Genomic DNA, 11,875 nt, shown 5'->3' on the forward strand with positions numbered 1-11,875 from the left:
TAAAACAGATTATCTGGTCTTTGCTATTTGTGGGCTTTGCTGTGCTGAGAATGTCAGCTCGGAGTTTGTGCTCAAGTCTCTGGAGTGAGATTGAACCCACGAGTTTGTGTGTCGGGGGAGACTGCTGCCCCCTGAGCCACGGCTGACACACTGCATCAAGTACTTCACAGAGGCACATAGTGAATCAGAACAAAGCGGTGGTGGGGGATTGGTTGAGAAAGGTGGAGAGCGAAGGTCAGAGAATCTGCCAGCAATCTCACCAAGCTCCACCTTGGGGAACCTTGCGTGGTCAAAGATGGGCCAGCCTTTGCCCCGGTAATACTGCTTCCCCGAGGCAGAGGGTGGCCACTTCCTGTGGGGCACCAACACCAGCTTGTTGAATCCACGGCCACTGTTAGTCAGACTGGCACCAGTCACCACTGTGAGCAAATTCAGCGGGAGCATTGGCGACTCCGTCATTAACCAGTCACTGCACAGCCAGTCAGTCAGTGCGTTTATATAGCGCCTTTAATGTAATAAAACATCCAAAGGTGCTTCACAAGAGTGTAAATCAGACAGAGTTTGACACTGAGCCGCATAAGGGGATATTGGGGCAGAAACTTGGTCAGAGACGTCAGTTTTAAGGAGCGTCTTAAAGGAGGAGAGAGAGGTGGAGAGGTTTAGGGAGGGAGTTCCAGAGCTTGGGGCCCAGGCAACAGAAGGCATGGCCACCAATGGTGGAGCGATTATAATCAGGGATGCTCAAGAGGGCAGAATTAGAGGAGCGCAGAGATCTCGGGGGGGTTATGGGGCTGGAGGAGATTACAGAGATAGGGAGGGGCGAGGGCCATGGAGGGATTTGAAAACAGGGATAAGAATTTTTGAAATCGAAACGTTGCTTAACCGGAAGCCAATGTAGGTCAGCGAGCACAGGGGGTGATGGGTGAGTGGGACTTGGGGTGCGAGTTGGACAAGGGGCACAGGGGGTGATGGGTGAGCGGGACTTGGTGCGAGTTAGGACACGGGGCAGCCGAGTTTTGGATGAGTTGAAGTTTATGGAGGGTGGAATGTGGGAGGCCGGCCAGGAGAGCGTTGGAATAGTCAAGTCTGGAGGTAACAAAGGTTCGGATGAGGGGGCAAGAGGGGCAGTGTGACAGGGTGGTGAGGGGCAGGGGGACAGGGTGGTGAGGGGCAGGGGGACAGGGTGGTGAGAGGCAGGGGGACAGAGTGGTGAGGGGCAGGGGGACAGAGTGGTGAGGGGCAGGGGGACAGGGTGGTGAGGGGCAGGGGGATAGGGTGGTGAGGGGCAGGGGGACAGGGTGGTGAGGGACAGGGGGACAGAGTGGTGAGGGGCAGGGGGACAGGGTGGTGAGGGGCAGGGTGGTGAGACTGGTGGGTGGAAGAGACAGCCTGTGGTCAATGTTTCATTCTTCACCAGCAGGCAAAGGGTTAACCCAATCCTGAGCACAAAACAAACGTTGCTGCGTTCGAGCGCAGATTATCGCCAAGCCGTTATCAGCAGTTCGCCGCCAGAATTGAACAGACCAATAAAGGCAGGTTACAATTCTCCCACAGGCTACAAACTGCCTCACAATCCTTATGTTGTCACTGATTGCATTACCATTTTTAATTCATCTGTTTTAATACTATGTGTGATTTGACATTTAAAAAAAAATATATATACACATAATCTTCTTGATCCTGATGGGCGTCTTCGTTTTGAAGTCTATCTCTCGCCCTCTCCCTCTGTCTCTCTCCCTCTCTCCCTCTCTCCAGCCCCTCTCTCTCACCACCTCCACCTCCCTCTCTGCCACCACATTGTATAATTATGAACACTGTAACACTGCGTCCTCACATTAAGATCAGCTCTCCTCTGCTTTGCAAATGAGAATGACCCCAATTTCAGATAAAGGCCTGTATTTATATTTGCATTTCCAATGCGTGATAGAAGATTTATTCATTCTGTTAAAACATTAACAGCAATTTGAAAGGTCAAACATCAAAGACAATGCAAATAAAATATCTGCAACACAAAAATTAAAATTAATGTTTTGAGGAAATTGATTAGAAAAGTGAAATAAAACCAGTTTCTCTTTCTCACAAACGGCGGCTTCACCTCTTCAAAACACTCCGGGCCTTGATCATTTCATTCACATTTCTCTCAAACTATTTGATTATTTCTCTCCCATTCCTTATCGCGACGACAGTTTACTGCTCCACTGACAAACATCCCTCCTCCAACATTTCATTACCCCATCAGTCACCTCCCTATAGCTCCCCCATCACCCCCTCCCCCATCATCCCCTCCGTATCAGCCCCCTCCCCATCATCCCCTCCCCATCACCCCCGTCCCCATCACATCCTCCCCATCACCCGCCTCCCCATCAACCCCCTCCCCCATCATCCCCTCCGTATCAGCCCCCTCCCCATCATCCCCTCCCCATCACCCCCTCCCCATCACATCCTCCCCATCACCCGCCTCCCCATCAACACCCTCCCCCATCATCCCCTCCGTATCACCCCCCTCCCCATCACCCCCCTCCCCATCAACCCCTCCCCATCACCCCCTCCCCATCACTCCCTCCCCATCACCCCCTCCCCATCACCCCTGTCCCCCATCAACCCCCTCCCCCATGCTCCCCCATCACTCCCCGCCCCCATCACTCCCCGCCCCCAGCATTTCCCCATTGCAGCAGGTTTTGACTCTAGAATGTCCTTTCACGAATTCGATGGAAAAGGTGTTTTGGCCCCAGAAGCGAAGGGGAGTTTCTCTAAATTCTCAAAAATCAATGTGTTGGTTGATAAATGCAGCTGACACTCCCAGAGTGAGGTCGCGGGTCTCTGCGGAGGGAACGGTGCAAGGGGGGCATCACAGCTGGCCCCAGCTTCGCTGGACTGGGGGTGCCCCCCGCCCCATCCTCACCCACTGCTCCTGTACTCAGAGGCTTTTGGGTCAGCTCTGATGTCCCCTCAACTCCATGTGTGTGCGGACCTTACTCTCGTGGGTCACAGCCACAGAATGGTAAGTTGTGGGAGTCAGCACCTTCAGGGACTGTACACCAGGGAGAGTCAGCACCTTCAGGGACTGTACCCCGGGGAGAGTCAGCACCTTCAGGGACTGTACCCCGGGGAGAGTCAGTACCTTCAGTAACTGTACCCCAGGGAGAGTCAGCACCTTCATGGACTGTACCCCAGGGAGAGTCAGCACCTTCAGGGACTGTACCCCAGGGAGAGTCAGCACCTTCAGGGACTGTACCCCAGGGAGAGTCAGCACCTTCAGGGACTGTACCCCGGGGAGAGTCAGCACCTTCAGGGACTGTACTTCAGGGAGAGTCAGCACCTTCAGGGACTGTACCCCAGGGAGAGTCGGCCCCTGAATTGGGTCTCCGATCCACAGGAGGTCTACCCCGGGAGCCAGGCTGACATAAACACCAATCATGCAGCTGATACAGCCAGTTTGGTGAGTGAATATGAGATTAGGTTTTGGGGATTTCTCAGTCTGTGTCTGGTTTCAGATGTTATCAGTGAGTGGCCATCCCATAATCTCTCTCCCCTCCGTCCAGCAGCACCTCCTCACAAGCAGATTTCCTCTCCCCAACTGAGCGAGGTTTCAGTGGGACCAGCTTAACCTGACAGTGGCTCCGTGTTGCAAGTGTGAATTTTTAGTGAAGTTCCAATTTAGCTATTTCACAGGAAAAAGCCCTCGCTCTCTGTCTCTGAAACTGCTCGGCTTCATTCCAATGTCACCGCTTCTGTGTTCACGAGCGACAGAAGAATCCCAGTGCAAAAGCGATATGAATGACTCGCTAATAATCACATTAAACCCTGGTTTATGTGGTGGTGTGACTAACACATACCCAGCTCTGATAGACACAGCCTCCCCATGTCTCCCAACGAAGTTTAATCTCACGGCGATGGGTTTAAATAAACTTGCTCCTGATCGAGCCTGGCGGTATATCGTAATCGTTCAGCCCACATACAGCAATTCTTCCTTATTTTCCCTGTTCTGTAAATTTGCTGAATTTACAGATGATACATTTTATTCTGTCCCTTGCTTTTAAATTAAAGAATAAATATAGTTGCACTGTCAGAGGGGCAGTACTGAGGGAGTGCCGCATTGTCGGAGGGGCAGTACTGAGGGAGTGCTGCATTGTCGGAGGGGCAGTACTGAGGGAGTGCCGCATTGTCGGAGGGGCAGTACTGAGGGAGTGCTGCATTGTTGGAGGGGCAGTACTGAGGGAGTGCTGCACTGTTGGAGGGGCAGTACTGAGGGAGTGCCGCACTGTCGGAGGGGCAGTACTGAGGGAGCGCCGCACTGTCGGAGGGGCAGTACTGAGGGAGCGCCACACTGTCGGAGAGGCAGTATTGAGGGAGTGCCGCACTGTCGGAGGGGCAGTACTGAGGGAGCGCTGCACTGTCAGAGGGGCAGTACTGAGGGAGTGCTGCACTTTCGGACGGACAGTACTGAGGGAGTGCTGCACTGTCGGAGGGGCAGTACTGAGGGAGCGCTGCACTGTCAGAGGGGCAGTACTGAGGGAGCGCCGCACTGTCGGAGGGGCAGTACTGAGGGAGTGCAGCACTTTCGGACGGACAGTACTGAGGGAGTGCTGCACTGTCGGAGGGGCAGTACTGAGGGAGCGCTGCACTGTCAGAGGGGCAGTACTGAGGGAGCGCCGCACTGTCGGAGGGGCAGTACTGAGGGAGTGCAGCACTTTCGGAGGGGCAGTACTGAGGGAGCGCTGCACTGTCGGAGGGGCAGTACTGAGGGAGTGCAGCACTTTCGGACGGACAGTACTGAGGGAGTGCTGCACTGTCGGAGGGGCAGTACTGAGGGAGTGCTGCACCATTCCTGGTGCCCTTTTTCAGATGAGACGTTAAACCGAGGCCTTGTCTGCTCTCTCAAGTGAACCTAACAGATCCTAAAGCATTATTTGAAAGAAGAGCAGGGGAGTTATCCCTAGTATCCTGGCCAATATTTATCCCTCAACCTACATCACTAAAAACAACTTATCTGGTCATTATCATATTGCTATTTGTGGGAGCTTGCTGTGCACAAATTTGTTGCCGCGTTTCCCACATCACAACAGGGACTACACTCCAAAAATACCTAATTGGCTGTAAAGCACTTTGGGACGTCCAGTGGTTTCTCTCCAACAACTGTTATTCTCTATACGATGTAGTCCACAGTTGATTTTCAAACATATAAATAAAGAATTGTGTTTTTCTTAACACTCACCTTCCATGTGGCCGTGTTTCTCCGGAAGTATGCGAACATTCTTGTAAACCAGTTATAAATTTCGTTGAGTGTTAACTGTCTGTCAGGCGCTTCCAAGATTGCCTACAGGAGAGAAAAAGGCTGACATGACCCAGTGCATTGGAGTGGCGGGAGTGGGCGGGAGTGGGCGTGGACAGGGCGGGAGTGGCCGGGGACAGGGCGGGAGTGGGCGGGGACAGGGCGGGAGTGGGCGGGAGTGGGTGTGGACAGGGCGGGAGTGGGCGGGACAGGGCGGGAGTGGGCGTGGACAGGGCGGGAGTGGGCGTGGACAGGGCGGGAGTGGGCGGGGACAGGGCGGGAGTGGGCGGGGACAGGGCGGGAGTGGGCGTGGACAGGGCGGGAGTGGGCGGGGACAGGGCGGGAGTGGGCGGGACTGGGCGGGACAGGGCGGGAGTGGGCGGGGACAGGGCAGGAGTGGGCGTGGACAGGGCGGGAGTGGGCGGGGACAGGGAGGGTGTGGGCGTGGACAGGGCGGGAGTGGGCGGGGACAGGGCGGGAGTGGGCGGGACAAGGCGGGAGTGAGCGGGGACAGGGCGGGAGTGGGCGGGGACAGGGCGGGAGTGGGCAGGGACAAGGCGGGAGTGGGTGTGGACAGGGCGTGAGTGGGCGGGGACAGGGCGGGAGTGGGCGGGGACAGGGCGGGAGTGGGCGGGACAAGGCGGGAGTGAGCGGGGACAGGGCGGGAGTGGGCCAGAGTGAGCGGGAACAGGGCTGGAGGGGCGGGGACAGGGCGGGAGTGGGCGGGACAAGGCGGGAGTGAGCGGGGACAGGGCCGGAGTGGGCGGGGACAGGGCGGGAGTGGGCAGGGACAAGGCGGGAGTGGGTGTGGACAGGGCGTGAGTGGGCGGGGACAGGGCGGGAGTGGGCGGGGACAGGGCGGGAGTGGGTGGGAGTGGGCGGGGACAGGGCGGGAGTGGGCGGGACAGGGCAGGAGTGGGCGGGGAGTGGGCGCGGACAGGGCGGGAGTGGGCGGGGACAGGGCGGGAGTGGGTGGGAGTGGGCGGGGACAGGGCGGGAGTGGGCGGGGACAGGGCGGGAGTGAGCGGGAGTGGGCGAGGACAGGGCGGGAGTGGGCGGGGACAGGGCGGGAGTGGGCGGGGACAGGGCGGGAGTGTGCGAGAGTGAGCGGGGACAAGGTGGGAGTGAGCGGGAACAGGGCGGGAGTGGGCGTGGACAGGGCGGGAGTGGGCGTGGACAGGGCGGGAGTGGGCGTGGACAGGGCGGGAGTGGGCGGGGACAGGGCGGGAGTGAGCGGGAACAGGGCGGGAGTGGGCGGGACAGGGCGGGAGTGGGTGGGGACAGGGCGGGAGTGGGCGGGAGTGAGCGGGGACAGGGCGGGGACAGGGCGGGAGTGGGCGGGGACAGGGCGGGAGTGGGCGGGACAGGGCGGGAGTGGGCGGGGACAGGGCGGGAGTGGGCGGGAGTGGGAGTGGGCGGGACAGGGCGGGAGTGGGCGGGGACAGGGCGGGAGTAGGCGGGGACAGGGCGTGGTCAAGGCGGGAGAGGCCGATAGTGGGCGGGGACAGGGTGGGAGTGGGCGGGAGTGAGCGGGGAAAGGGCGGGAGTGGGCGGGGACAGGGCGGGAGTGGGCGAAAGTGAGCGGGGACAAGATGGGAGTGAGCGGGAACAGGGCGGGAGTGAGCGGGGACAGGGCGGGAGTGGGCGGGGACAGGGCGGGAGTGAGCGGGAACAGGGCGGGAGTGGGCAGGACAGGGCGGGAGTGGGCGGGACAGGGCGGGAGTGGGTGGGGACAGGGCGGGAGTGGGCGGGAGTGGGAGTGGACAGGGCGGGAGTGGGCGGGAGTGGGAGTGGGCGGGGACAGGGCGGGAGTGGGCGTGGACAGGGCGGGGACAGGGCGGGAGTGGGCGGGGACATGGCGGGAGTGGGCGGGACAGGGCGGGAGTGGGCGGGGACAGGGCGGGAGTGGGAGTGGGCTGGACAGGGCGGGGACAGGGCGGGAGTAGGCGGGGACAGGGTGGGGTCAGGGCGGGAGAGGCCGGTAGTGGGCGGGGACAGGGTGGGAGTGGGCGGGAGTGAGCGGGGAAAGGGCGGGGTGGCCAGGGACAGGGTGGGAGTGGGTGGGGACAGGGAGGGGTCAGGGCAGGACTGGGCTTGGTCAGGGCGTTATTGGGCGGGGACAGGGCGGGGGTGGGTGGGGACAGATGTGACTGGGCGAGACTGGACAGGACTGGGCGGGAGTAGGCGGGACTGAGCGAGACTGGGTGGGACTGAGCGAGACTGGGTGGGACTGAGCGAGACTGGACAGGACTGGGCGAGACTGGGCGGGAGTAGGCGGGACTGGGCGAGACTGGGCGAGACTGGACAGGACTGGGCGAGACTGGGCGGGAGTAGACGGGACTGGGCGAGACTGGGCTGGAGTAGGCGGGACTGGGCGAGACTGGGCGGGAGTAGGTGGGACTGGGCGAGACTGGGCGGGAGTAGGCGGGACTGGGCGAGACTGGACCGGGAGTAGGCGGGACTGGGCGAGACTGGGCGAGACTGGGCGAGACTGGACGGGACTGGGTGGGAGTAGGCGGGACTGGGCGAGACTGGGCGGGAGTAGGCGGGACTGGGCGAGACTGGACCGGGAGTAGGCGGGACTGGGCGAGACTGGGCGAGACTGGGCGAGACTGGGCGAGACTGGGCGGGACTGGACGGGAGTAGGCGGGACTGGGCGAGACTGGACCGGGAGTAGGCGGGACTGGGCGAGACTGGGTGGGACTGGACGGGAGTAGGCGGGACTGGGCGAGACTGGGCGGGAGTAGGCGGGACTGGGCGAGACTGGGCGAGACTGGACGGGAGTAGGCGGGACTGGGCGAGACTGGGCGGGAGTAGGCGGGACTGGGCGAGACTGGACGGGAGTAGGCGGGACTGGGCGAGACTGGACCGGGAGTAGGCGGGACTGAGCGAGACTGGACCGGGAGTAGGCGGGACTGAGCGAGACTGGGTGGGACTGGACGGGACATTACAGAATGGGACAGGACAGCACCACACAGAGACACACTTGCAAAATCCGACAGAATTCCAACATTCCTGTGATTGAAGCAGGCAGTAGTATTGGTTCTGGAGACACCTCGCAATGTCTCTGGAGAAGGGATCGGGGATAGGATGACACGGGTGGAATTGGGAAGGTTGGAATCTATCATAGAGTAGCAGAAATTACAGCCACTCGGCCCATCCAACCTGAGCTGAGTACCCCAGTCCCATTTCCCCGTATCCTTTTATGTCCTCTTCTTTTGAATATTTATCGAAGTTTCTTTCGATTCTATTTGAACTTCACAATGTTTGGGTGGAAAGTTCTCAGTCGCGACGTATTCCCTGGGATTTAAACTCTTTCCTTGATCAACTTTCTTTAAACTTCAGTTATGTCAACTCAAGAATTCCAAAGGGACAACACCAACTTCCTGATTGTCCTCGGAAACTCTCAATACCTGAGACCATCTCTACTGCCCCTCTGGAGGTTGTTTCCCCCGGGCTGGGGAGTCTGGAACCGGGTCACACAGTCTCAGGATAAGGGGTTGACCATTTAGGACTGCGCTGAGGAGAAATTTCTTTACTCAGAGGGTGGTGAATCTTTGGAATTCTCTACCCCAGAGGGCTGTGGAGGCTCAGTCATTGAGTATATTCAAGACAGAGACCGATAGATTTTTGGATATTAAGGGGATCCAGGGATTTGAGGATCGGGTGGGAAAGTGGAGTTGAGGTCAAAGATCAGCCATGATCTCATTAAATGGCGGAGCAGGCTCGAGGGGCCGAATGGCCGACTCCCGCTCCTATTTCTGACGACGTTCTTGCGTTCTGGCCTCTCCCGGAGAGTGGCGTTCCTGCTGTTTAAAGCGGCAGACAATGTTGCAGATGGGATCTGACCAACTTCTCCAGCAACTAACAGCCTTTTAATTTGGTATTGTAATTGGGGTAGCTGCACTAATTAGGGATAACATAATTATTATCATTAATTATAAAGTCGCCAATGAATCCAATGGGGAATTCAGGAAAAACTTCTTTACCCAGAGAGCGGTGAGAATGTGGAACTCGCTGCCACAGGGAGGGGTTGAGGTGAATAGTATCGATGTATTTAAGGGTAAGTTAGATAAACACGTGAGGGAGAAAGGAATAGAAGGAGATGGTGATGGGGTGAGATGGAGAGGGTGGGAGGGGGCTGGTGTGGAGAATAAACCCCGGCACGGAGCGGTGGGCCCAATGGCCTGTTCCTGTGCCGTACTTTCTCTGTAAGTGTACATGTAGATAACACCCACCTATTTTACAAAATATAAAGCTTATTAAATGGGTTGCTTATTAAATGAGATGACAATACACCTTGAAACATCTGTTATTCACTCATTAATGCTACAAATAATGGGCCACCCTGGTGCGAGACTCCAGGCAATATCCCTTCAGGAGCTGCAGATAACCAGGACTCCAAACCTTCTCTGCCATTCAGGAAAGGATGTGTTCTCTCACCTGTCTGATGAGCGATGCATATGTAAAGGGAGGTCGGACATCGGCATTCTTGTAAAATTCATGATTCTGAGCAAGTTCTGGAAGAGAGCAGAAACCACACAAAGTGTTAATGAGGAATGTTCTGTATGAACCTTGCTCAGTGCTCAGTGTTTACAGCAGTTCGATGCTCCGTCTAAATAGATTGCTTGTTGCAGGGTTTTCATTGCTTGCGATCTCTCCCCTCCTCTCTCCTGCCTCGGGCTGGGTTTCTGGGGGTTGTGTCCGCCCTCACCCGACTCACACACACGGCCCTCCGTCCTGGCTGGGCCTGAGCACTGAGAGCTGGCAGGATATCGAACCCAGGAGGAGCCTTGGCAAATGGCAGGCGCTTCAGGAGAAAAGTGGAGGCACTGGTCTTGAAGGTACCAGAGCAGGAACCGAGAGGGGGAAGGAGCCGGGACCAGCCTGGGGGAGACGGGACCAGTCTGGGAGAGACGGAGCCAGTCTGGGGGAGATGGGAGATGGGAGATGGGAGACGGGACCAGCCTGAGGGAGACGGGAGAAGGGACCGGTCTGGGGGAGGTGGGAGACGGGACCAGTCTGGGGGAGACGGGACCAGTCTGGGAGAGACGGAGCCAGTCTGGGGGAGATGGGAGACGGGAGATGGGAGACGGGACCAGCCTGAGGGAGACGGGAGAAGGGACCGGTCTGGGGGAGGTGGGAGACGGGACCAGCCTGGGGAAGATGGGAGAAGTCTGGGAGAGACAGGGGAGGGGAGATGGGAGATGGGAGACGGGACCAGCCTGAGGGAGATGGGACCAGCCTGGGGGAGATGGGAAATGGGACCGGTCTGGGGGAGATGGGAGAAGGGACCGGTCTGGGGGAGGTGGGAGACGGGACCGGTCTGGGGGAGGTGGGAGACGGAACCAGTCTGGGGGAGGTGGGAGACGGGACCGGTCTGGGGGAGGTGGGAGACGGGACCAGTCTGGGGGAGGTGGGAGACGGGACCAGTCTGGGGGAGGTGGGAGACGGGACCAGTCTGGGGGAGGTGGGAGACGGGACCAGTCTGGGGGAGGTGGGAGACGGGACCAGTCTGGGGGAGACGGGACCAGTCTGGGGGAGAAAGCTGAGCTGGAAGTCGCTGGGTGTTCAGATGATCTGAGGGAGCGAGTTTGAACACAGCTGTCTTTAAATTGCTCTTAAGCCACAATGTGGATGTTGTTACCGAGATAGATCCTGCCAGAAACTTCCTACACCTCGCGTTATTTGTGGGTCTGGTTATAGTCAGCACAGGAGACAGAAGCTCCTGCTGACCTGATTGCAATAATATTTGCCTCCTGCTGGGATAACTTTACAACAGACACTACACTGCAACAAGTATTCCATTGGCTTTGAGATGTCTGATGCTTTCTTTCTGTCTTTCTGTCTGTCTGTCTTTCCCTCCCTCCCAGTTCTAATTCTGGAGCAATGTGAATCAGCTCATTCAGAACCCTTGAAGGGGCAGTGTCATCACAAAATTAGGTGTTTGGCAACCGGCCTTGGGTTGTTTTTTGTGGGGGGTGGGAGGGGGGGGCCATGTATCATTTCAATCCTGATGACGTGATATCGCTGTAACAATACTGGACTATAGTTTTAAATAAGCAGCAAAATGTTTGTCAAACATTACTTCAGGAAGGCGCTGCCTTTTAGTACGATGCTGATTAATTGTGTCCAGTTTCTGCTCCACCTCCCCCGCCTCCAAAAGGTGTCTGCTCACGTTTGGGTTCCATTCTGTGGGCACCCACCATGCACCTGAGCCAACGGGCCAGTCTACGTGATGGTGAGTGAGGGAGGGAGGGAGAGTGAGGGGGGAGGGAGGGGGGAGGGGAGGGAGAGTGAAGGGGGAGGGAGAGTGAGTGGGGAGGGAGAGTGAGGTGAGGAGAGTGGGAGGGAGAGTGAGGGGGAGAGGGAGAGGGGTGGAAGGAGAGTGGGAGGAGAGAGAAGGTCAGGGTGAGTGAGGAGGGAGAGTAAGGGGGGGAGGGAGAGTGAGGTGGGGAGAGTGGGAGGGAGAGTGAGGGGGAGAGGGAGAGGGGTGGAAGGAGAGTGGGAGGAGGGAGAGGGTCAGGGTGAGTGAGGAGGGAGAGTGAGGTGGGGAGAGTGGGAGGGAGAGTGAGGGGGAGAGGGAGAGGGGTGGAAGGAGAG

General features: G+C 58.2%; 2 protein-coding genes across 2 annotated transcripts in view; both read right to left on the reverse strand.

The window, feature by feature from the left end:
* The window catches only part of foxp4 (forkhead box P4), a 434,368-nt gene that overhangs the window by 24,376 nt on the left and 398,117 nt on the right, over positions 1-11,875 (reverse strand). The window contains exons 12-15 of the mRNA XM_070859285.1: positions 11,550-11,666; positions 11,387-11,429; positions 9,716-9,781; positions 5,216-5,317 (exon numbers count right to left, since the gene is read on the reverse strand). Coding sequence (XP_070715386.1) covers positions 5,216-5,317; positions 9,716-9,781; positions 11,387-11,429; positions 11,550-11,666 — 328 coding nt within the window. The remainder of the gene's footprint in view (positions 1-5,215; positions 5,318-9,715; positions 9,782-11,386; positions 11,430-11,549; positions 11,667-11,875) is intronic.
* Positions 7,350-8,695, reverse strand: LOC139228294 (uncharacterized). The gene is made up of 4 exons (XM_070859473.1): positions 8,686-8,695; positions 8,027-8,197; positions 7,554-7,652; positions 7,350-7,360 (listed from the first exon to the last, which is right to left on the reverse strand). The coding sequence occupies exons 1-4, from the start codon at positions 8,693-8,695 to the stop codon at positions 7,350-7,352; spliced, it is 291 nt and encodes a 96-aa protein (XP_070715574.1).

The sequence above is a fragment of the Pristiophorus japonicus genome, chromosome 17, assembly GCF_044704955.1.
Source record: "Pristiophorus japonicus isolate sPriJap1 chromosome 17, sPriJap1.hap1, whole genome shotgun sequence".
Lineage (NCBI taxonomy): Eukaryota > Metazoa > Chordata > Chondrichthyes > Pristiophoridae > Pristiophorus > Pristiophorus japonicus.

What these genes read in the sequence shown, in the direction of transcription:
- LOC139228294 (XM_070859473.1), bottom strand. An exon ending in GTCTCGCCCAGTCTCGCCCA is followed by an intron (nt 7,653 to 8,026) that starts GTCCCGCCTACT and finishes ACTCCCGCCCAG; the next exon opens with TCTCGCCCAGTCCCGCCTAC.